Genomic DNA, 22,568 nt, shown 5'->3' with positions numbered 1-22,568 from the left:
TATGGCCTAGTAAACTACACATAATGACACTGTTAAGCTCTTGGACTGTTCTCAGGTCATTATGATCCAGTCTGTGTAGTTTTTTTTTTAATATAATCTAATCCGATTCCAGAATCTTGAGGCTACCTTGATGTCACTACCCCCTTTGTGGAGCCAAACTGCTTTGCATTAAATTTTGTACATCTGTTGTGTCTGAGAATAACTTAGAATCTGCACACAGTTCAATTTGTATGTCTTCACTCCTTCCACATCTTGTACATCTCTAAAAAGGTTTCCCCACTATGCACAATATCTTTATTTTATTCAAATGTTTTTAATCTGGTTTCCTACTATGCTTAATTTGTTTCAGTTTAACTCCTCTCCCATTTCTTATTTTAATGTCTCATATTAATCAGGTGTCTTGTTATGGAAATGTACTCCCCTGATGCTATATGCCTAGATCCCAGTGTTATTTATTTTTTTTATTATTTGCACTTAATTTCTCCTTCAAAACTTTCCACATTCCAGCTGCAGTATTTCCACCGACTGCATCACTCCAGTTAGTTTTACACCGACTGCTTTGCTTCCATATAATCTGTAACTAATTTTCTGTGCATTGGTTTAGATTTTGGTTCGGCAGAAACATTACCTAGAAACAAAATTAACCTTTATAATCCCATCATCACTGCAGGTCAATGGTGTTAAAATCTTAACACAAACCAACATTCATTTTTTTTTTTTTTTGAGAACACAATGTCTAGTATATTCCTTTCCATTGTAGTTTTTACAATCTGAAGCAACTACTGTTCATGAACATACACAGTGAATAAATGTCCTTATTAACATTGTTGTAACAGTATTATTCCAGTCAGTTTCTGGATAGTCTCCAGCTAATATTATTCTTCCCCATGTTTCATGCAAGAAATGCATACCGATTCCTCCACGTCATCAGCACTTGACTTTGGTGGTCTATACACTCCAATAATGACCATATGGGTCTATGCTCCAGGGTTGTCGTTATTGCCACAGTTATAGTGTATATTACATGTTCAGCGATAACTGCCTTTAATCCATATCTTAACACCTCCATCCTATATTGTTAGAATGTCTGTTGCACTAAACATTTATACCCTGACAGAATTTTTTCCAGTCATTTTTCTTTAACCATATTTTACAAACAATATCAATCTTGGGGGAATGTAGCAAATTTTCCAATAATTAATGCTCCTAGCATTAAACAACCAGAGATGCATCAGATGTTGCTATCTGTTTAGACTTTTGACTTGGCAAAAAATCCTGTACAATGTTCAAATATTGCATAACATCTGCAGCAAAAATTCTCTTCCCTGTCCTATGCACACCATCCTGCACAAAGTAGGTTTAAATGTGTTACACATTTCAATTTTTTTTAACAGGACATTTTTTCCAGTAGGTATTTACCTAAAAACATCTTTTCATTCAGAGTGAACCAACTAGCCTTTCTGTATGTCATTTGTGAAAAATACATCCTAACACCGATGCAAGCTATACTGTCCAAGAGGGCTGCAAGTACTTACTAACAGTCAGGGAGTCCTTGCGGAGGAGATCATTTGTACAGACCCGAAAAAAATCATCAGTCTTTACTTTGAGACAAGCCTTGTAATGCCTCATCTATTTTTGGTCATGGCAGGCGTAACACTATTCAATGTTTATCTTCTCTACAAAAGTATCAGTTCCTCGAATAACACTCTCCAATTACAAGAATATCTTTTCTGACAAGATCTGAAGATTCTTCAACTTTTAATAAAGCAATATCTGCTCTATACAAAAGAAATTATCACCATTAGTCTAATTTATCCCACTGCTTTCACTGCATATTAAATTTTTAAGCATAAAATTCTCATCCAACTGGCTTTGTACATCCACAGCTTGAGCCAGTCTCCTAATGTTCTTCAATTAAATCCTTCCATGTTCAGTTTTGAATTCTTTTTTCAACTGCCCTTTGCTTCTTTTCTCCACCTTCTCTTTTGAAAAAGACCTTTTCTGTAGACTGAAGCTTTTATGAAAGAAAAATGTTACTCCCTGTAATCTGTGCGTTTACATACAGCAGTGTCCTTTTTTAGGATGTACTTTTACATTTATCATTTGTTTTCTTCGCAATTTGTTATGAACTGCCCCCCCCCTTAAAACACACTGAATCCTCAGACTGAATACTTGCATCCAGAATTCCAAAGTTGTCAGGGGAGTCATCTTATTTGATAGGGGTTGAATGATCTCACAGACAATAGACACATCACTTACTGTTATATTTGCTCTTTGCCTAACATTTATCAATCATCTTAATGATTGGAATAGTGAAACAGTTCTCCAAGCCGTGCCAATTGCAAACGTGCAATCAATAAGTCTAGATTTACTTCTAAAAGTAAGGAACTCATCTAACCTTTGACAAGAGGAACACAGATCACCAGTGTTAATCAGGCATTACCTTTAATTATGCATAGAATTCATTACACTGCATAAAATATTTGTGCTTCAGCAAATTATTACTGGCATACTTAAGGAATCTATATTCAACTTAAGAATTAAATTATAAAAAGCATAATCAAAAGTCAGTAACCACAGAATTTAAAGAGAATTTAAAGTCACCTTCTGAGTGAGAGAGAAAAAAAAAAAAAAAAAAAACACAAAAACACACACCACAAGCAATATACAAACGATAAATAAAGTTGTTGTGCTGACCGTACAAGTTCTGAAAGTCAAACAAAAGCCATAATTCCTTTACATCAAGTACGAATGCGCACAGTAGCTTCTGCTCACCATCACTCACATTTGAACAGTAAAGATCAACAATCACAACCCAAGACAGGATTAGAGGAGCTTTGGATTGTCCTCTCTGCAGCCTGTGTGAATTTATAGCGGACTAGGCTCCTTGGTATGGCTAGAGCTTGCCTAAAACCTATCCCTTTTCCCAACAACCAACAGTGAAAATTAAAGGTAAAAAAATATAAACCAGAGTAAATCTCATCTACTAGCTATCCATGTCTTCCTACAGACAGACAGTTGTAAAAAGTAAAATATAAATTCAAATTAAACTTCTTACCAGTCAGCTCCACAGTAAATTGCAAGCCAAGATAGGACTGTTTAGATAAACTACAGATTATCTGGATTATTTGCCTTCTTCTGTATCTCGCACTTTGATATCACGGAATGAGAGCGCTAAACTATCCTGGCTGCTTTTGTTTGTACAGCAGCAGCATATTCTGGATGCTTACAGATCTATACATGGTCCCACTTTTGATCTACAGAAAGTACAGTTTTGTACCTACCATAAATGTAGATGTCCGATAGGTATGCATCTGCAGTCATCACATATGGGTTGTCCTGCCTCAGGCAGCCCTTCGGTCAGCCAGATTCCAAAGTCTGGGTCCGGCGTCGGTTGATGTCGCCCTTTCCCCGACGTCAGAGCGCCTGGGGTATAAAAGCGTCAGCCGACGCCATCTTCCTCAGTGTTTCTTGCCCCAGATGCCAGGTGCCCTCAAAGGAAGGCTAAATTTGGAGAAATGCAATAAATTCCAAACATGCACAGAAATATATATATATATATATATATATATATATATATATATATATATATATATATATATATACATATACATATACATATACACACACACACACATACATACATACACATATACATATATATATATATATATATATATATATATATATACACACACACACACACACACACATATATATATATATATATATATATATATATATATATATATATACACACACACACATATATATACACATATACATATATATACATATATATATACACACATATATATATATATATATATATATATATATATATATATATATATATATACATATATATATACACACTATATACATATATATATATATATATATATATATATATATATATATATATATATATATAGATATATATATATATATATATATATATATATATATATATACATAAAACAAATACGCCATAATAGATAACCCCAGCTAGCTATGAGAGGGAAAAGTACCCAATAAATACCAAAGAGGGGAAGGAGGGAGGGTAAAACTGACTGCAGATGCATACCCATCGGACATCTACATTTATGGTAGGTACAAAACTGTACTATGTCCTTCAAGGATGCATCTGCAGTCATCACATATGGGTAGAATACCATAGCCAATCTGGGGGTGGAGGATCTATGTAAAGGATGGTGTAGCCAAAATGCCCTGCAGGACTGCCGTAGCAAAGCCTGCTCTGGATCCGTAGCAAAGCCTGCTCTGGATCTGGAATATAAAGGTAAATTGTAATGCTTGGAAAATGTATGCACGGAGCTCCATGTAGCAGCTTCTAAAATGTCCTTGGTAGCCACCCCCCTTAAGAAGGCTGTGGAGGTGGCTGTGGCTCTGGTGGAATGAGGTCTAATGTTAGCTGGCACAGTTTTTCCATGAAAGGAATAACAAAAACAAATGCAATTCCCTATCCATTTTGAAATTGTCTGTTTGGAAATTGCTTTTCCTTGTGCACCAGCAGCATACGCTACCAACAGCTGGTCAGTTTTTCTGTAGCTTTTAGTTCTGTCCAAGTAGTAGCGCAGCTGTCTGTGTATGTCCAGGGTGTGCAGAAGTTTCTCCCCTTTGTTTTGTGGATTTGTAAAGAATGTAGGCAGGTGAATAGCTTGGTTTAATGAGACCCTGGATACCACCGTTGGCATAAATGAAGGATTGGTTCTCAATGAGACTCTGTCCTGATGAAAAATAAGAAATGGCTGTACTGCCATGAGAGCCTGTAACTCAGATACTCTTCTTGCTGAGGTTATGGCCAGAAGGAAGGCGGTCTTCCAAGACAGGAACTGTAGTTCTGCAGATGCTGCTGGTTCAAAGGGAGGCAGAGTTAGTTTTTTCCAACAAGAAGTTAAGGTCCCAAGTAGGCACTGGAGGTTTCCTTGGAGGATTGATGTTTTTAATTCCTCTTAGAAACTGTCTTAGGAGAGGATGAGAAAAGACAGGTGGATCAGTATTTTACTCTGCTGAAATTGCTGAAGCATGAATTTTAATGGAAGAGTAAGATAAGACAGGCCATTGTGCAGCATTTCTGCCAAGTATTCCAGGATATGTGCCATGTTCATAACTGTCACATCTAGGCCCTTTGTGGTGCTCCAAGTGTGAAATCTTTTCCATTTTGCTGAATATGCCTTTCTTGTGGAAGGCCGGCGAGCTTCCATGAGGATATCCTTCACTCTCTTGGATAGCTTATCCTGAGGAGGAGTCAAGGTATTTTCCAGGCTGTTAGTTGCAAATTTTCAGGTTGGAATGCAGAGTTTTAGTTGCAAATTTTCAGGTTGGAATGCAGAGTTTTGTAATTGTGCTGTGTCAGGAGAAGTGGCCAATGAGGAAGAGGCCATGGTTTTGTGCGTGACATGCTCTTGTGGGTACCAGTGCTGTCTTGGCCAGTCCGGAGCTATCAGAATCACTTTTGGCTGCTCTGTCCTGATCTTCAGTAAGACCTTGGTCATTAATGGAAGAGGTGGAAATGCATACACTGTTAGAGTTCTCCAGCTGAAAGATAGGGTGCCCACTTTCCATGCTTGTGGGTGGTATGTCCTTGAGCAGAATTTCTTCAGCTGACGATTGTGGGGGGAGGCAAAAAGATCTATGTTTGGCCTTCCCCATGATTGTGTTATCTGTAGGAAGATGTCTGGGTGCAGCATCCATGATATTTCTGCTTAAGCTGTCCGCCAGTATATTGTCTTTTCCTGGCACAAACTGGGATTGCAGTTCTATATTGAGTTTCAAGGAAAGTTCCCATAGATTCATTGCCAGTCTGCAAAGAGGGTAGGAATGGGTGCCTCCTTGCTTGTTTATGTACCACATAACTGTGGTGTTGTCTGTCCTTATTAGCAGGTGGCCTTGATGCAGAAAGAGTTTGAAGGCCTCGATTGCATGCATCACTGCCAGCACTTCCTTTTGGTTTATGTGCATGCGTAGCTCCTTTGTGACCATAGTCCTTGAATACATCTGCCCTCCATGTGTGCTCCCCAACCGTGGTCTGAAGCGTCCGTTGTAATGGTTTGGCTGGCTATTGGCTTGCTGAAGGGCAGACCCCTGTTTGACTGGCTTGCTTGAGCCCAGCACAGAAATTCCTTTTGGAGGCATGGAATGATGAGTGGGATCAAAGTTTGTAAGCTGTGACTGTGCTGAGTCCATAAACTCCTTAGGTACCATTGTAGTTTCCTCATATGCAGCCTTGCTTGTGGAATCGGAAGAATGCAAGATGCCATGTAACCCAGGGCCTGCAGGATTTTCCTTGCAGTCAGCCGAGTTTGTCTTGCCAGATTCTTGGAAGTAATCCGGTAGTTGTCTGTTTTTCTTGTGTGAGAAAAGCCATTTCGGTGGTTGTGTCTAGATCCGCACCCTGAAAAGTTATTCTTTGGGATGGAACAAGTCTTGATTTGTGAATGTTGACTGTATATCCCAAGGCCTGCAGTAGGCGGACGGCATAATTCAAGTCCTTTACCAAAGTTTGTTGGCTGTCCGCTTGTATAAGGCAGTCGTCCAGATATGGGTATATTTGAATCCCCTGGTCTGCAGTGTGCAATTACTGATGCCAGGCATTTTGTGAATACTCTGGGCGCAGTAGATAAGCCAAAGGGCAATGCTGAGAATTGATAATGCTCTGAACCTGCAAGAAATCTGAGGTGTCTTCTGCAACTTTGTCTGATAGGGACATGCAGGTATGCCTCCTTGAGGTCTAGAGTCACCAGTCAAGACCCCTTGCCCAGCATGGGAAGGAGTTGCTGTAGAGTCAGCATTTTGAATTTTGGCACAATGAGATAAGTATTCAGTGCGGACAAGTCGAGAATAGGCCTCCATTGATTTTCTTTTCTTGGAACAAGGAATAGTCTGGAATAAAATCCTTGGCCTTGTTCTGAAAGAGGAACCTTTTCTATAGCTTTCATTTGCATTAAGTTGGAGATTTGTTTCAAAGCCTCTGCCTTTCGATTTGGTGGCAGGTCTGGCATGCCTTTTCTTTTTGGCAATGTGTGAAAATGGAACCTGTATCCTTTGTCTATTTGCAGTGTCCATTTGTCTCTTGTAATACTGTGCCAATTTTCTGAGAATAAAGAAAGCTTTCTGCCCAAAGGTGCTTCTAATTGAGCCCTGGTTGGCGGAGTCAAAGCAAAGTCATTGAGTCTGTCCTTGTGCAGCAGTTGTAGGTCCTGCATTACCTCTCTGGTTGGGAGGCTGCCATTGACGTCCTCTGTAGGAGCCTCTAGCTTGCCCTCTACCTCTGGCACGCCTGTTCTTGCCTCTCTGAAATCTTTCTGTGTCCGGAAAGAACCAATTCTTGGTAGGCCAATTTCTGCTGAATCTTGGTGGTTGGACGTGTAGAAAATCTTTGACCGTTTGTACAGATTTTGCCTTTTCCTCAAATTTAAGACCTCCTGAGCAGTGGAGCCAAATAACTTTTGCTTTTCCAGTGGAGCATCCAGAAGCTTAGCTTTAACATGGTCTGGCAGAGATTGTTCCTTCAGCCAAGCATGCCTACGTATGACTGCACCCTTCATAGCGGACTTACATGAAGCTTCCAATGCATCATAATTACACTGCAAGAAATGGTTGCTAACCTGCTGGGAGTTATGTACCAGATCCTGAAGTGATTTGCGATCTGGGGGTTCAGGTGAAGACAGTTTCTTATGCAATTCCTCTAACAAATACTCTTGTTACTGTATCATATGAAATTGACAATTTAATGCCCTCATAGAAAGAGTAGCAGAGGTATACACTTTTTTACCCCATCTCTCTAAAGCCCTGGACTCCCTTTCAGAGGGGAGTGGATTTTTAGTAGTGGCGGCAGCTGCAACCCCTTTAGGGCTCTGGGAAATATTTTCTGGATCAGCAGAGTGGGCCTTGTAAAGAAAAAGATGCGAGTCCGGGACCCTGTAGTACCTATCAGGTTTGACAGGGGCCGGAGGAAGTGTCAGGGGTTATGCTAGACTCAGGGTACACAAAATCAATAACATTCAAAACAGGTCTATGCTGAGGTAAATGCAGAAAAGTTCTTAAATCTTTTCCTGGAATCAGAGAATTCCTGACCCTGCCATTTGAAATGTGCTCTCATAGTGTGAAGGGTCTCCCCGAAGGATAGTTCTTCAGGAGGGGAGGCCGAGGGGATAGATTCCTCTGCATCAGAATCCTCGTAGGCCGAAAAAGCCTCCTCCTGGTAGTCCAAGAGAGCAGAGCCATCAGAGGCCTCCTCTGAGGAGTGGGGATCAGAGGCTCAACCCTGAGCCTTTTGTCTAGAGGAGGTTGAGAGCCCCTGTCCGGATGGGGTTGAGAGCCCCTAATTAAGGAAAGAAGGTCCTCTGCTAAAGTTAGAATCTGTGAACTTGTAGTGGGTCCCTGAGGAATAACCCTGGGAAGCATAGCTTTTGTGTGTTTAGCAGCTTTAGCCCTGGTGAATGCCTTTATGGACATGGATGCAGGAGGCCTGGCTGCACCACGTGCTGGTGTAGTTTTGTCTAGAGGAATGGTGTCTGAAGTTTCCAAGATACCAGTTTCTGAAGGAAATTCAATAACCGACTCAGCAGGGGCCTCCGGGGGTCGGAAGTACCAAGGACTCCGTTTCAGCAGAGACCCTCGTGGTAGGCCTGGCCGTGGTTTCAGCCGAAACTGCGGCCCGCGTGTGTCGGTCCTTGTCCTTCCGTTTCTTTGTTAAATGTGAAGTCGGAGTCTCCGACAGCATATTGTATGAAAAACTAGCCCCCAAAAAATCCTCTGCAAACTCCGCCCGACGTCTAAGAGTGCGTTGGTTGAAGGAAGCATAGGCTGAACAGGCCGAGACGTCGTGGTCTGGGCCTAGGCAGGGGAGGCAGTAAGAGTGGAAATCCTTATGAGGTATTTGTTTCCCACAAGTTAAGCAATTATTAACTTTATCTGACATCGGCTGAGACAAGAAAGAGTCCCCAACGGGGTACTTATCTTTTGAAGTCTTCAGTTAGCTGAATTACAGGAGCTGGCCGACCGGCTTCTGCTTCGGGCACCACGCGGCAAGGAAGACTGAGGAAGATGGTGTCGGCTGACGCTTTTATACCCCAGGCGCTCTGACGTCGGGGAAAGGGCGACATCAGCCGACGCTGGACCCAGACTTTGGAATCCGGCCGACCGAAGGGCTGCCTGAGGCAGGACAACCCATATGTGATGACTGCAGATGCATCCTTGAAGGACATCATGTAGAAAATTTCCCCATCTGTGGTACGAAATGTGTGCTTGCACTCTGTAGCTGGGTCGAGGTAATTGCAGACTGATGTACCATTAGACCCACTTTCTGAAACTGCCCAGCACCTTATTCTCTGCACAGATGCATGTTGGCAAGACACTCTCCTCTGGAGCTGCTCTAGTATGAGGCCACAGCTCTGCATCAGTCTTGAAGCTGAATAAACCATGGTGCCCCCTGCAGTTCCTTTTACTCATATCCTAAAAATATCAAAGTGGTTAGCCTGACTTCAGATAACTGCACTTTTATAGTGGAAAGTGATACGTTTTTCTTCAAAAAGTCCCGGGAGTGGAGCTTTCCTCGAATGTCTTGTGGTAGTGGGGTTGATGTAGAAGACAGTTGTGAAGTCTGCTGCCCAAGAGAAGATACTATCTCATGTAAAGTCCTTGAGAAGACGGGAAGGTTGACAAACAGAGACCTTTGAACGATATGCAAACAGTCCACCTCAGAGGTAAAACACTGTACTACACCTACAGAAGACTGAAGCTGTAGTACAACAGCCTCTTACAGCACTATTAAAATGCTCCCTTGTAAAGTATAATAGTCTAAGGTTGGGAGTCGCACTAAGGCACGAGCCAAATATTTAACCCACAGTTGCACAGTGAAGCTCATGATCATAACCAAATACCCTTGCTCTACAAATCACCAACAGCTTTACATGAATCAAGTTACTGTACATGGTGAGCAGAACTGATCAGTGATCAAACTAAAATAAGGCTCTCATTAGATTATTCCCCCACCTGAGGGGATCCTGGATGCTGCTGTATCATGAGGCGAGAGCCTTCAAAAATGCAACATGAAGCCCAAGCCTTTCACTTCTCGGTTACCTTTAAATTCCTTTTGTTTTTCTATCACATCTGAAGCCCTCTTCCATTATAGTACTTGCTTTCAAACACGAGACACAAGGCCAAGACAGAAAACTTGACAGATTTGTTGGAAACGAAGTTTACAGCTGTAAACCTTTCAGCTAAGAGTGCAACATGGTTAAATTTCAGTATTCACTACACTATCAGGTGAAGACATTTGTTATGAAAATGTGGTAATACTATTAAGACACATTTGTAATGAAGGCTTCAGTACAGTGCAATACCACAGTGATGTAATTAACTTGATTTCAATTAAAACTTAATACTAAAAAAAGAGTAAAACCAAGACAGTTAAAATGTGTGAAATGACAAGGCAGTCAAGTAACCAATTCTGAAGCACCGTTAACCAAAAAGTGGTGGTAATTTATGGGGGTCTTGCACCATCTTGCACTGGTAATGGCTTGCACAAAAATTGACCGCTGAATAAATTAAGCCAGATAACACTTGAAGCTCTGATACTTTAACTACATAGATATTTTCCATAAAAACGCAAACACTTAAAGCAGTGCAGTACAAGGTGAGTAGCGTTAAAAAAATTACTGCAGCTATCAGTTGCGGTTAAAACATGTTACAAGACAATTCCATATCAAGATGTAAAATGGGTGGACAGGAGGAGTAAAGACTGCAGTAAGATTCACAGGGTGACGACATGGGACTACTTAACAGATCACAGCAAGTGTCCACTGTACTTGGACAAGAAAAAAATCTGCTATCTTATAATTCTACTAAACCCATCACAAGAAGTCAAAGCCCAGACCTACCTGGATGTGAAGTTATAAGCATTGTTCTGTCATCTAATGTTCTGACTGGTTTTTGAAAGCCACACAGAGATTCTACCAGCTCAATTTCCATATGCATTATCAAGTCATCGCCTCGCCTGCAATGTAAACAATTCTTATAAATTTTCATGATGTAAACAGACCAGAGCAGTAGCTGCTTTTCAACTTAACATATACGCTGTTCCATAATTAAAAAGCAGGAATTACTTTAAAAATGTGAAGGTGTTCTGTATAGGAAATTTACTACTGCATATTAAAAAAGTGTCTTCAGCCAGCTAAATCAGTATAGTCATGCAGAACTTACATGTAGAGGTCAAAGTCACCATGGGCGCCCAGGATACTTACTCCAACAGTAAGACACCCTCAAGAGTTCACTCATTAGTCAAGGATCTGGGAACATTATGTAGACCGTAACCTGGGATTTAACCAACACATGGCTGAAATAGTAAGAAAAAACATTCCACGTCTCCAAACTTATAACAAAGGGGAGCCATTCAAAATGCTGGGACCCCCTACAGCAAGCCCCAAAATATGAAAACTGAACGGCCGAAAGACTGGACTTGCATATACAAAGCTCAAGATGCCATTACTTGGAATATTCCTCCTCCAAGGTATGGTGATCTTGGAGTTGGCATGCAGGTTTTGGATGGCTCCAAAATAATTTAAAGGAAAACAATTTCTGCAAGAGTTTTCTGGGGGGGTCCCCGTATTTAGGCACTGGGCATTCTGAAATTTAGCCCTCATCACACCCATCGAGTGCAATGTTTCTTCTGCATGCACCTGACCAGACACAGGCAACAGCTGAATGCCCACAAAGGTTCCATACCAGGGTAATCCAGAGTAAAACACATTTTCCTATACATATTGCCTTAAGACCCTATCGCTATACTTCGTCTCTTACAGGTTACTGAAAGTGATCTATGCCTGGCATACAAAATGTCCTTGGATCCAGATCTGATGGACCTTTTGTGCATCCACAAAATGACGACTAGTTACAAGGATTTAAAATTTTGCCTGTGACATAAGACATGTTGTCAAGACAGGTGTCTCTCAGAGGATTCCCCATGCTCTGAACAGGCTTGCCATCCATGTGAAGTACAATCCATCCCAAACCCTACTTAAGCGCAACCTTCACCAATGGATGGGAATCGGAAATTCACCCTTGGCCTGACCCCCCCCCCCCCCCATACAAGGGCAGAGGCAGACAGTAATACCCCAACATGCCATCCCCATAACCTCTAGAAACTTCACATACCTGATCTCAAAACACCCATAATACACAGGGGGACACAACTAGGTTGGGTTAGGGACACAACTAGGTTGGGTTGCACAGCAAGGCTGATAAAGGCCCCAGTGGTCATCAGCTAAGTATATACTTATAAAACTCTACTATACAATACTTTCTATTGATGAGTTTTCTGGGACAGCAAACGGCTAATCTGAAGCAGCTAGATGTAATCCAATAAAGCAAAAAGTTGAGAAAACATTGAATTCCAACCATCAAAATGAATAACTAGTTTATTAGCAAAGCTTTCAAGTTATGAGAACTTTTGCAATGCACTGAATAAAAAAGATCTTTGACAAACAGCATGCTTTCTTCCTTCTCCAACTTCTGGGGAAGTTTCTCCAGAGTGTTTAAAGAGAGGTTTCTTATCTGGAGCCATCGGTGAGGTGGAAGGGGTCAAGTCCCCAAACAGGCAAGTCTGCTAACCCTGTGGATGCAGCCAGTACACCAACACCTACATTTCACAGAGTACCCGGTACCTCAGCACTTAAACAGAAGGCCCCTGCATCTCAGGTGGTCCTAGGGGTACTCCCGGAAAAAATATCAAGGGAGGCCAGAAAGTCCATGTGCTCACATTAAATTTTAATGCACTCATGAACCTAACATGAATTAACTGCATACACAACATCGGGCATAACACGTTTATCAACACTATTACTGCAGCACTCACTCCTTAAAGCACACACGGCAGACTTTATAACTGCACATCTATAAAGCCAACCACCATTATATATTACAACCCATCTCACTCTCCAAAGACTCAACATAGCACATTACTACAAAATTCAGCATAATGCGTAACAGGTCATGTTCTACCACACCACTTAACACACAGGTAATCTTCCTCCCATTCATATAATGCCACTAACAACTGTACCTTGTGAAAACTGGATGGTCCTTCTGATCCAAGACAATTATTACATCTCCTGGCTCTAAACCTGGCTCCTGATCACCTTCACCATAAAACGAGATTTTCTGTCCGTCTTTCATACCTAAAAACAAGCAGAAAAAGCAGCACTTTAAGGGTAATTTAACAAAACAGATGTCTCAAAAAGCATACTTGCTTGTTTTACTACTTTTGTACTGCATATCATGCAACAAAAGCCCATGCTAGTTTGGCAGACTTATCCTATCACGAGATGTGTGGGTCCCTACTCTAGGGCATCAGCAAAATACCTGGAGGACGGCAAGTGCAGATGTTTTAAACCCAACATTTCATCTTGCAGAACATGTTCCTCTCCAGACTACAACAGAGATAGCTGAAGTGATCGGGTTCTGCTTAGACTTCTTTTGTAATCACAAAATTATGCCCCCCCCCCCCAATCAACCATATATCCATCAATAAGAATATTAAAACACATTCTGGCCACATGAAACTCAGTACAACACAAATACACAGAACACAATTTAATGCAAGTGGCTCACTGGTTTGCCCTCGAAATCTATTTTTCTAATGGTTCTTGCTCTCCCCAGAAACTTCTCGTAAATCAGTGGATCCTAGACAGTCCTAAAGCAGGCAGACTGCAAAGCACTGCAAGCTTGTGTGTGGTGTCAGCAGCTGAAGGGGAGTTGCTGGCTTTTTAGCTATAGAATTAAGAAAAAATTTCTTCGGGTGAATGAAGATTGAATAGTGGAATCCCAGAAGAAAGCAGACACTACATGGACACCATGGATTAATATCAGCAACAGGACAAACTGAATGATTAATATAAGCAATAGGACTTTGGGCATTTCCTGCTTCATAAGGCCCTCAAATGCACTCATTCAACTAAAAATATAGTGACATTTCCAACCAAACTGGGACAGCCATACCTACTGGTTACCATTTTGTATTAAGGTGTTTCAATAATTGCATTTGTACATGCACAGGTCCAGTTCACTGAAGTCTAACAAACGTTCTAAACAGCAGAATTTTCAATATCAAAAACGCTTCCAATATTCACATGTGCAGTGCTAAAGAGCACTTGCTGAAAATTACAGCAGCATAATGCAAACATCACAGAAATGAAACTTAAGGCAGAAGGTAGTACATGACAGTACTTCACCAGTTTAGAAAATGTTTTCAATAAGCAACATTAGGCTTTGTAGAAATAAATACTATTTGGTGTTATCAAGTGTCAGTACTTCTTAGGAATAAAAAATGTTATCTATACCTTTATCAATATGAACTTCTAAAATCTTCTTCTGCCGGACAATCTTTTTTGCATTGCAGGTCTTGCATCTATCTCTGGGACGAATGCGCTCTCCTTGACCATGACATTCTTGGCAAACTGACTGGATCTGCTGAACCATACCTGGTCCAATCTGATGGATCCTAACATGCATGCCAGTACCTCGACAATTTGGACAGCATTCCACTGCACCTTTTTTACCCCCTCTACCTATCAAAAAACAACATCAATTTAGTCCACAACTTTGTTCGTTACATAGAGAAAATGTGGGCTCAAACTCCTGGATCAGTTTAACAAAGTAGGTAGTAGTAAGTGTCACAGTACGCAGCAAAGATGCAAAGCTGATCAAAAGACAGGAGGGGACAAGCAATGGGACCTTAAAGTTGAAGGCCACATGGATGTGGTGCTTATGGATCAGACCCAAACAGTGCCTGGTAGTCTAATGACTTTACAGATGACCCCAAATCAAGGTAAAGAAATACACTGAAGTTTTAGCAACATTGCAACCCCTAACCCAAATGGTAAAAAGCATGCAGCTGCAGCAAAAAAATAAGCCTTCAAAGCAAAGACACCAACCTTCACATTTGTCACATATAACATTTTTCTGCAAAGACAATTTCCTTGTAGCACCATTGTACAAGTCTTCTAGTGTTACCATGAGTTGATGAACAACATTCTTTCCTAGGAAAAGAAAAAAAAAAAAAAAAAAAAAAAAAGACTTAAGCAACTAGCTCAGTGTCCAAAAAAAAAGACTAGACACAATGAAGAACATTACTAGAAGTGTTTTTACACAAAGCTGCAATGTAAAAACTTACTGTAAAATGTGAACATTTACTATTCAAGCAGGTCACACAACCGTTTTACACAGAAGTCCTCTCAACGACTGCAGAGTTCTTCACACCAAGTCATCTCCCTACCCTGCTAAGAAAATTCACTACCACTACATGGTCCAATCTTTTTAATCCTTACCCAAAGCTCATGACCAATGGTGAGGATGCATACACAATGTAACAGCTTCACCAAGCAGTATTACAGTCAATGGACTGCTCTATGGATCAGAGTCTCAACCTTTATCTAAGCACATGAGAACCTGTAGTTAACATTCAACTGCAATACCAGTTTCTTCATCACCGGGGACATTAATCCCCTTTCTGAGGCAGCCATAACATCTACTTGGAACAGTAGTGAATCACTAGTGCATGCAGCAGACAATTCACTTGAGGTAAACGAAAAGGACAAAAGATGCAACCCTCAACCCCAAAACACCTTGAATGCAGTGTGAAATCTCAAAGGAAAAACTGGATATACACAAACACAGCCAAGGTAAGAGTTCAATGTCCACAATGAATGTACGAGAACAACTCTGCTCAACTTGCACCCTTGCAGCCAATGATCATCATATTTCAAAGACTAGTGTCAGACAGAGGGTCCATAACTGGGAATGGTAAGATATTGTACTCTGCTGTCCAACAGTTATGCACATGAAATCTTGCAATGGGTAGTCTGCCACGGATGTTCCCGCACTTCCAAATGGGATGTTCTATCAGGCAGTTCTGCTCACCAAATCCACAGCATGGCAGAGAAATGAGAAAATACAGCCCTTCCTACCCCCCCCCCCCCAGAAAGGCAAGTGGGCCAAGCCCCTTCACTTCATTCCCATCTTGCCTGGCTCCTCCTGTGCTGCAACCATTAAATGATCCCCAGTTACCAGAACAGAGCTCCATCGCTGTACACCAAGGAGCCAGACTGAAACACATTTTTTTCATCTGACATTATTTGTTAACCGGGTTGGTTCAACTGAGCAGGGGTTGGTTCAACTGAGCAGAGGCCCATTTTCAGTGGAGACCTGGAGGAAAAGATCTCCAAAAAACAAAAGACAAATACCTAGTAGTTAACAATACAATACCATAACGTACAGCATGAAAAGTAGGTTACTACACAAATACTCAAAGAGAGTAAAACATCCTTACAATGGCGTACAACAAATAAGTATAATACAAGATACAATAAGTGAGCAACAAAGTTATTTCAGTCAGAAAATTAATTGCGGTAAAAGTGAGTACAGTATAAGGTGACTAAGGTCGTTATGTGGAGGCTTGGCATGGACAGGACCAGGTCTTTTGAAGACAGTGTTTTAGCTCTCTTTTAAACTGATGTTTTTGGGGCATATTTCTTATACTGAGGGGACTGCATTCCAGATGTGAGCTACTGGGTATTTTATACATGGATTTTCCAATATTCTTATTGGGTTTGTAAATGTCTAGAAACTATTTAGCAGTGGTACAAAGGTGTCGGAGGGAACAGCAGTAAGAAACTAGTTTGGAGATAAAGGGGCAGGAAGAGGTATTACAGAGAATGGAGTGAGTGATATACAACTGGGGAAGCAGTAGCTGATGAGAGAGAATTCAAGCCACAGTAGTGTCTTGAAAGCAAGACAGTGATGGGAATGGTGAGGAAGGTTAGCGGCAAATATGGCTATTTTACTGTCAGTTTACATTAAAGAATGAATGCAGATAGAACATTCACAAGCAGTTCCACAACCTTAGTCAACAAGGTAATTTACATGTCCACATATTTAGATACCCCCCATTCAAATTTCAAGAGTCAGAACTGCTGTACTCTTCCCCACAGATATGTCAACGGGTTGCAGTAACAAACTAGAACTTAAACATAATCTAAAATCTAGGGAAAAAAATAGCCAAACAGAAAAATGTACTGATGGCCAAAGTTACGCTACAATGCACACAAATCCTCACCCTCTCTAAAACAATTACATTAAACCATGTCAAGAAGAAAAAATGAAAACCATCTACAACCCTAATCAGCAAGACAACCTGCACAATTACTGTCACTATAATCAAGTGTGAGACGAATACATTTCCCTAAATTTAAAGTACAGGTGGTTTAATTTACTGCATGGAACAATGTACACATATACTCAAGTAAATCAATTACTTACAAATTACTAAGCGTGCATGCTAGACACAAACAAATAAGTGTTTAAAAATGTCCAGTACCTCTCTTTTCTCTCTGCATTCTTCCACCTCCTCCAAAGAACATCTCAAAAATGTCCATTGGTGAACCGAAGCCACCGCCACCTATGCTGCCTTCTTTAATTGCTTGTTCACCACCTCTGTCATACAGCTCCCTCTTCTTTGGATCAGACAACACTTCATAGGCTTGTGAAATTTGCTTAAACTTAAAACAAATAAATTAGTCAACCAACTATTAAAAACTGATACTTACACAAAATGCACACGTTTTACATCCGTTTGGCATAGAACCATTTTAATTCACACCACACAAAATAAGTCCTCAAAGACTGTGCACCCAGTGTGTGCAAGCATAACGCAAAGGTGAACACTTACTTCATCCCAGCAAACACCAGAAGCAGTTGGGGGGGGGGGGCGCAATTGGAGGGTATAAAGATACATTAAACACCAAACCCAGCAGGAAGAAAAACACTCCATAGCTGCCACAGATATCAAGGAAGAATGCTTCTAAAAAAGACTAGGGACAGGTAAGGTGGTCAGCTGAACAAATGCTGAAAACAATCATGGACCAGGTTGATGGAACAGATTGCTCATGACAGGCCAGAATGGCAAAGAAAAACTTCCATGACTGAAATCTGTAAATGCTGCCACATCACAACAGACTGCCATATTGTTGGTGGGCTTTAGTACAGGCCAGAAGTTATTCATGGCTATGCCATCTGTACCACTGACTAATCCTTGGCCACTCAGCTCAGCCTGGTCCAGCAAAGACATCTTGCCTTTGCAACAGATCAACCAGCTAACAATCCAAGACCACCATTACAACTTACATGACAGACTTCCGGAGAATGAAAACTCTATTGGTATGAGGCTGGGTACACAAACTTAAATGTCACTGTGTGAAACAATGAGCAGCAATGGGCAGGAGCAGAATTCATGCCAGGGAAACTAAAAACTTAAGGGATGGCAGCATTCAGATACCAGCCTCTTCCCTTTTTTAAACTACGCAGTCTACAGACAGACCCATTCCCAATCAGGCTTGGCCTACTCACTCCTCACTGTACAAGGAAGATGCCCAGTATCATAATGATAGGAGAAACGCCCAGCTGAAGCCACCATGAAGTTGTTTCAAATCTTGCCAGCATCCCAGCAGTTGAAAGCCTATGTTAAGGCCTTAACCCCACCCTTGGCAGTTAAATAGCATCTGTGTCACTGCAGGGAGTCTATGCCCTCTCAGTCCCAGGCATGCAGCAACACAGACAACTGGTCTCCATCTTGGGAGCCCCACCCCATATCATCTGGCTTGCTGACTGAAAAATTATATTGAGCTGCTCTGTTTACTGCTTGCTTACTTTGGGATTTGAAGTCTTCTTAAGACACACAGTCTGGCTGTGCTGTTTACTGCTGAATTAGACACACAACTCTGCATGACTCCATCTGTAGTCCGTTAACACCAAGCCTTTCAAATTGCACACTGATAAAGAAATATATTTTGCAGCTATATCACAGTTACAGATAACTTATTTTATAACAAACCACACGTAGTCTGTCAGATTTGTAGCATATATTTACAAAGTTTTCCTTCATTACAGATATGAATGATGACTTCTACAAAATACCTCTCTCTGTCCTTCTCTCACATAACTGAATTACTACAATAGCTATATACAGAACTAGTCACGCACACATTTCTTCTTGGTATGTTTTTCTGGCCTTGTGTGGGAAGTCACAATGTCTGTTTTTAGACTTTTCTATTGTCCTTTTGTGATTTAAGCACTTTTGCTGATGTGAGGAAGCCATTCTGAAAGGAAACATCTGTATAAGCTGTTCCTACTGGAAAAACATCACGTATTGCTGAATTTATAAAAAAGGATATCTGTTAATTGATATTTGTTCTACAAACATGAGAAAATCATGTAATGCTTGTTTTCCAGTATTGCTTTTAGGCATTTTCTGATGCTGTTTAGAGAAGCCTGTCTGTTATACATATAGTATGAATGCACATTGTAAACTCTATACATATATCCAAGCAAACTTTTTCTTTCAGCCTATTTACAACAGAATTTCAGCTTTATATTCATAATATTTAACAATTCCCTCTGTTTTTAAACATACTCAAAACATTCTATAACACATTATTTTTATTTAAAACCTTCAGTCTTTGATACAAGTCAAAATGCAATTTTACATAGTTAATACAATGAAAACATGTATTACTACCAAACCTGAATGTATTTAACAACTTTTTCTTTTGCAGACCATTCTGTGAAAATATTTTCAGTTATGAGCTGCGTCTATTTTAATTTTACTTGATTAATTTATTCTTTTGCAATCACAGAATTTAATTAATGACTTAGAATTGTTTCATTAACTCTTTGCAACTGTTGAATTAACTATAAGAGACAATAACTATGTGCTACTACAAAGCATTTATACACTGCTGAAAATATACAGTTTTAATGTCATTTTAATCATCACATTGTGTTCATGTCTCTGAACTGCTCAATAACATCTTGGTAAAATACTGAACTGGGCTTAGATAATAAATATTTGAAAGCAATTATTTTACTGGGGTAAAACCAGTGATATTACAACTTGACAAATTACTTTTGAACTTATTACGATGTATTCTGTACAGTATGTATTTACACAGACTGTTTGCTATTTATGCATTTCAATCTAGTAGGTATCCTGGACCCATTGTTTTATTTATTTTTTAAACAATGTTTTTTTTCACACATATTCATTACTAGACATTAATTTCATTTGTACTGAATTTTTCTGCATCTGTACATACAAAGACTATCATTTGTACTGAAATTTTCTACATTTGTACATACAAAGACTGTAAAGTACATTTAGTCTAATCTTACAAATTTAATAACATTAATATTGAGCAAAATCTTGGAAAATTTTTATGTCTTTAGAAATATCTAGTGGAATTGATACCATATCCACATGTCCTGTTATTTTAAACTACATACTCAGCAATTAAAAATATTCATGCTTTTTTATACCATTGTTTTGCCAAAAACATATTAAAAATAGTGACCATTCTTGCTATTAGAAACATTTATGCATTTTGCATATCTTTATTCTCTCTTCTATAGCTTTAATAAAGCAATTTTAAATCATCTCTTGTTTTTTTAACCCATCTCTTGTATAGCTTTACAATTTAACAGGTTGTAAATACAATTTAATTCTAAACAATACAATAATAACCATTATGATAGCTATTAACAACTTGTAAAATATCTTATCCTGTCAGGTTTAATCCAGTTTACCAGTATTTCTAATACACTAATACCTGTTTTCCCCCCATAAAAGAGTATTGTGAAAAAGGAATGAGATATTTCTTCCTGTAGCTTTATTTTAGACCCTTGTTGTTTATTTTTTCTGTAGCTTTATTTCAGACCCTTGTGCAGTACTGCTTATACAGTTAGTGTAAAGCAGAGAAAGTACCCCCCCCCCTGTAGTACTTCAGCACTGTTTACCTGCCCTATGCTGTGAGAATAGAATGTATGTCAGCCCAACACTTTGGTTATACATTTATTTTATTAGGTTACTAAATAAAGCTTTCACTGTATATTACCTCTAGTAGGTATTTACACCCTCCTGCACAATTGATTTGAACTGTATATATACTACATTTGCTGGCTGTACTTGATGCAACTGAGTTTTTTTTTTGCCCTTTTAACATTTACTTGCAAACAGATTATCAGTGACATCTATGCACAATTGTGGCATTTTATGACAATTACTAAATAGTGTTGCCTGTAAACATTTTAACAATTATGTTTTAATAACAATGATGCTTTAGAAAAACTCAAGCTACTTGCCTGGCAATCAGTCTTGTTGTTTATCTTATCTTTTCAACATTTCCTGTAACTATTCATTCAGTCTAGGAAGGTCTGAGCTCACATTTCATACTCTATAAACTATAATTAATTATTTTGGCATTTTTCCTTTAATGTGATTGTGATTTGTATAACTATGCATTTATACAACATAAATAGACATTATTTTACAATTACCTTACATGGATTTCAGTATTTTTTATTTATCTATTGAACTGTCCTGCCATTAATTTTACAAAAACTGTTTGACTAATACCATCTGTGATTTTATTTATTTTTAAAATTCAGAACTTTAACTGTTTGGTGTTACTATACAATTATAACATATGTTTATTTATATTTGCTGTTGTCTGCCTTTTGCTTTTGTGCATTGTAAACAAATGTACTCTAGAGGAAAAGAGCACACATGCATGTCTGTCTTGTATATGTATATCTTTATACAAGCATGTCATGTCCCTACCATCCTAGCATGCATGCTTAACCATTTTCAAAACATAAACATATTATAAAATATATTTCTTTTGCACAGATTAACTGTGTATGCAGGAAATTCCCAGTCTTTGTCAGTTGAGCTAATTTATTTCCTTTATCCTGCAACTGCTGTTGAATTTCCTGTGATGTTGCATGGTCTTTCTGACATTCTTTAGTAAGCTGTTCTGCTGAATTTGAAACTCCTATGCACTTTTGAAAAGATGTGTGTATAACTTGTCTAAGCTTCCTGAACTCATTGTGTCCGTCTTTTAGAAGTTTATTACATTTCTTTGTAACAAAATGTACTAGAGTTTCTATCAGTAACTGATTTGACTGTTGCAACTCTGAAATAAACCTTTTACATCTGGTGACAGAACATAACTGTCTAACATTTGAATATAATGTCAACATATTAACTTTTCTTGGTTCTTTACCTTTACAATTTTTGTCTGTACAGTCTAACCTTTGGATAATGTCATGCACTGTATTTTATGACATTGTACACACAAACATTTTTATACCACACACGATTTTATTTCAGATACCAGTCAAATATTATAATCCATTTGCATAATGCCTTACTATCAAATTGCAATCCATTTGCATAATGCCTTACTATTAACTTGCCCCAATAAGGTTTTACATTTGTTAATATGCTGTATATACATTTATTCTGTTATTATTATTACCTCTATGACATTCATACTGTATGTAACACAGAATAATTTTCTTACCAGTCAACAGACAGGCAGTTGGCCAAGCTGCTTTACTGTAGATGGTTGAAAAGTTTCTGTAGTCACTTGTGAAGTTGGTACAGCAAAACTGGCAGATTCAGTCTTACAATTTCGTCTTGTACCTTTTCTGGAGAA

The 22,568-nt window shown here is 39.3% G+C and overlaps 1 protein-coding gene across 2 annotated transcripts in view; it reads right to left on the bottom strand.

Moving 5' to 3' along the window:
* The window catches only part of DNAJA1 (DnaJ heat shock protein family (Hsp40) member A1), a 163,548-nt gene that overhangs the window by 118,270 nt on the left and 22,710 nt on the right, over positions 1-22,568 (bottom strand). For both annotated transcript variants that reach the window (XM_044060970.1, XM_044060971.1), the window contains exons 3-7: positions 17,396-17,576; positions 14,955-15,059; positions 14,361-14,588; positions 13,085-13,199; positions 10,905-11,020 (exon numbers count right to left, since the gene is read on the bottom strand). In XM_044060970.1, the coding sequence (XP_043916905.1) occupies positions 10,905-11,020; positions 13,085-13,199; positions 14,361-14,588; positions 14,955-15,059; positions 17,396-17,576 (745 nt within the window). The remainder of the gene's footprint in view (positions 1-10,904; positions 11,021-13,084; positions 13,200-14,360; positions 14,589-14,954; positions 15,060-17,395; positions 17,577-22,568) is intronic.

This window comes from Protopterus annectens, chromosome 2.part0 (genome assembly GCF_019279795.1).
Source record: "Protopterus annectens isolate FY-2018-M chromosome 2.part0, PAN1.0, whole genome shotgun sequence".
Taxonomy (NCBI): domain Eukaryota; kingdom Metazoa; phylum Chordata; order Ceratodontiformes; family Protopteridae; genus Protopterus; species Protopterus annectens.
Note: the sequence above shows the minus strand (reverse complement) of the source record. Positions and strands in the feature narration are given on the sequence as shown.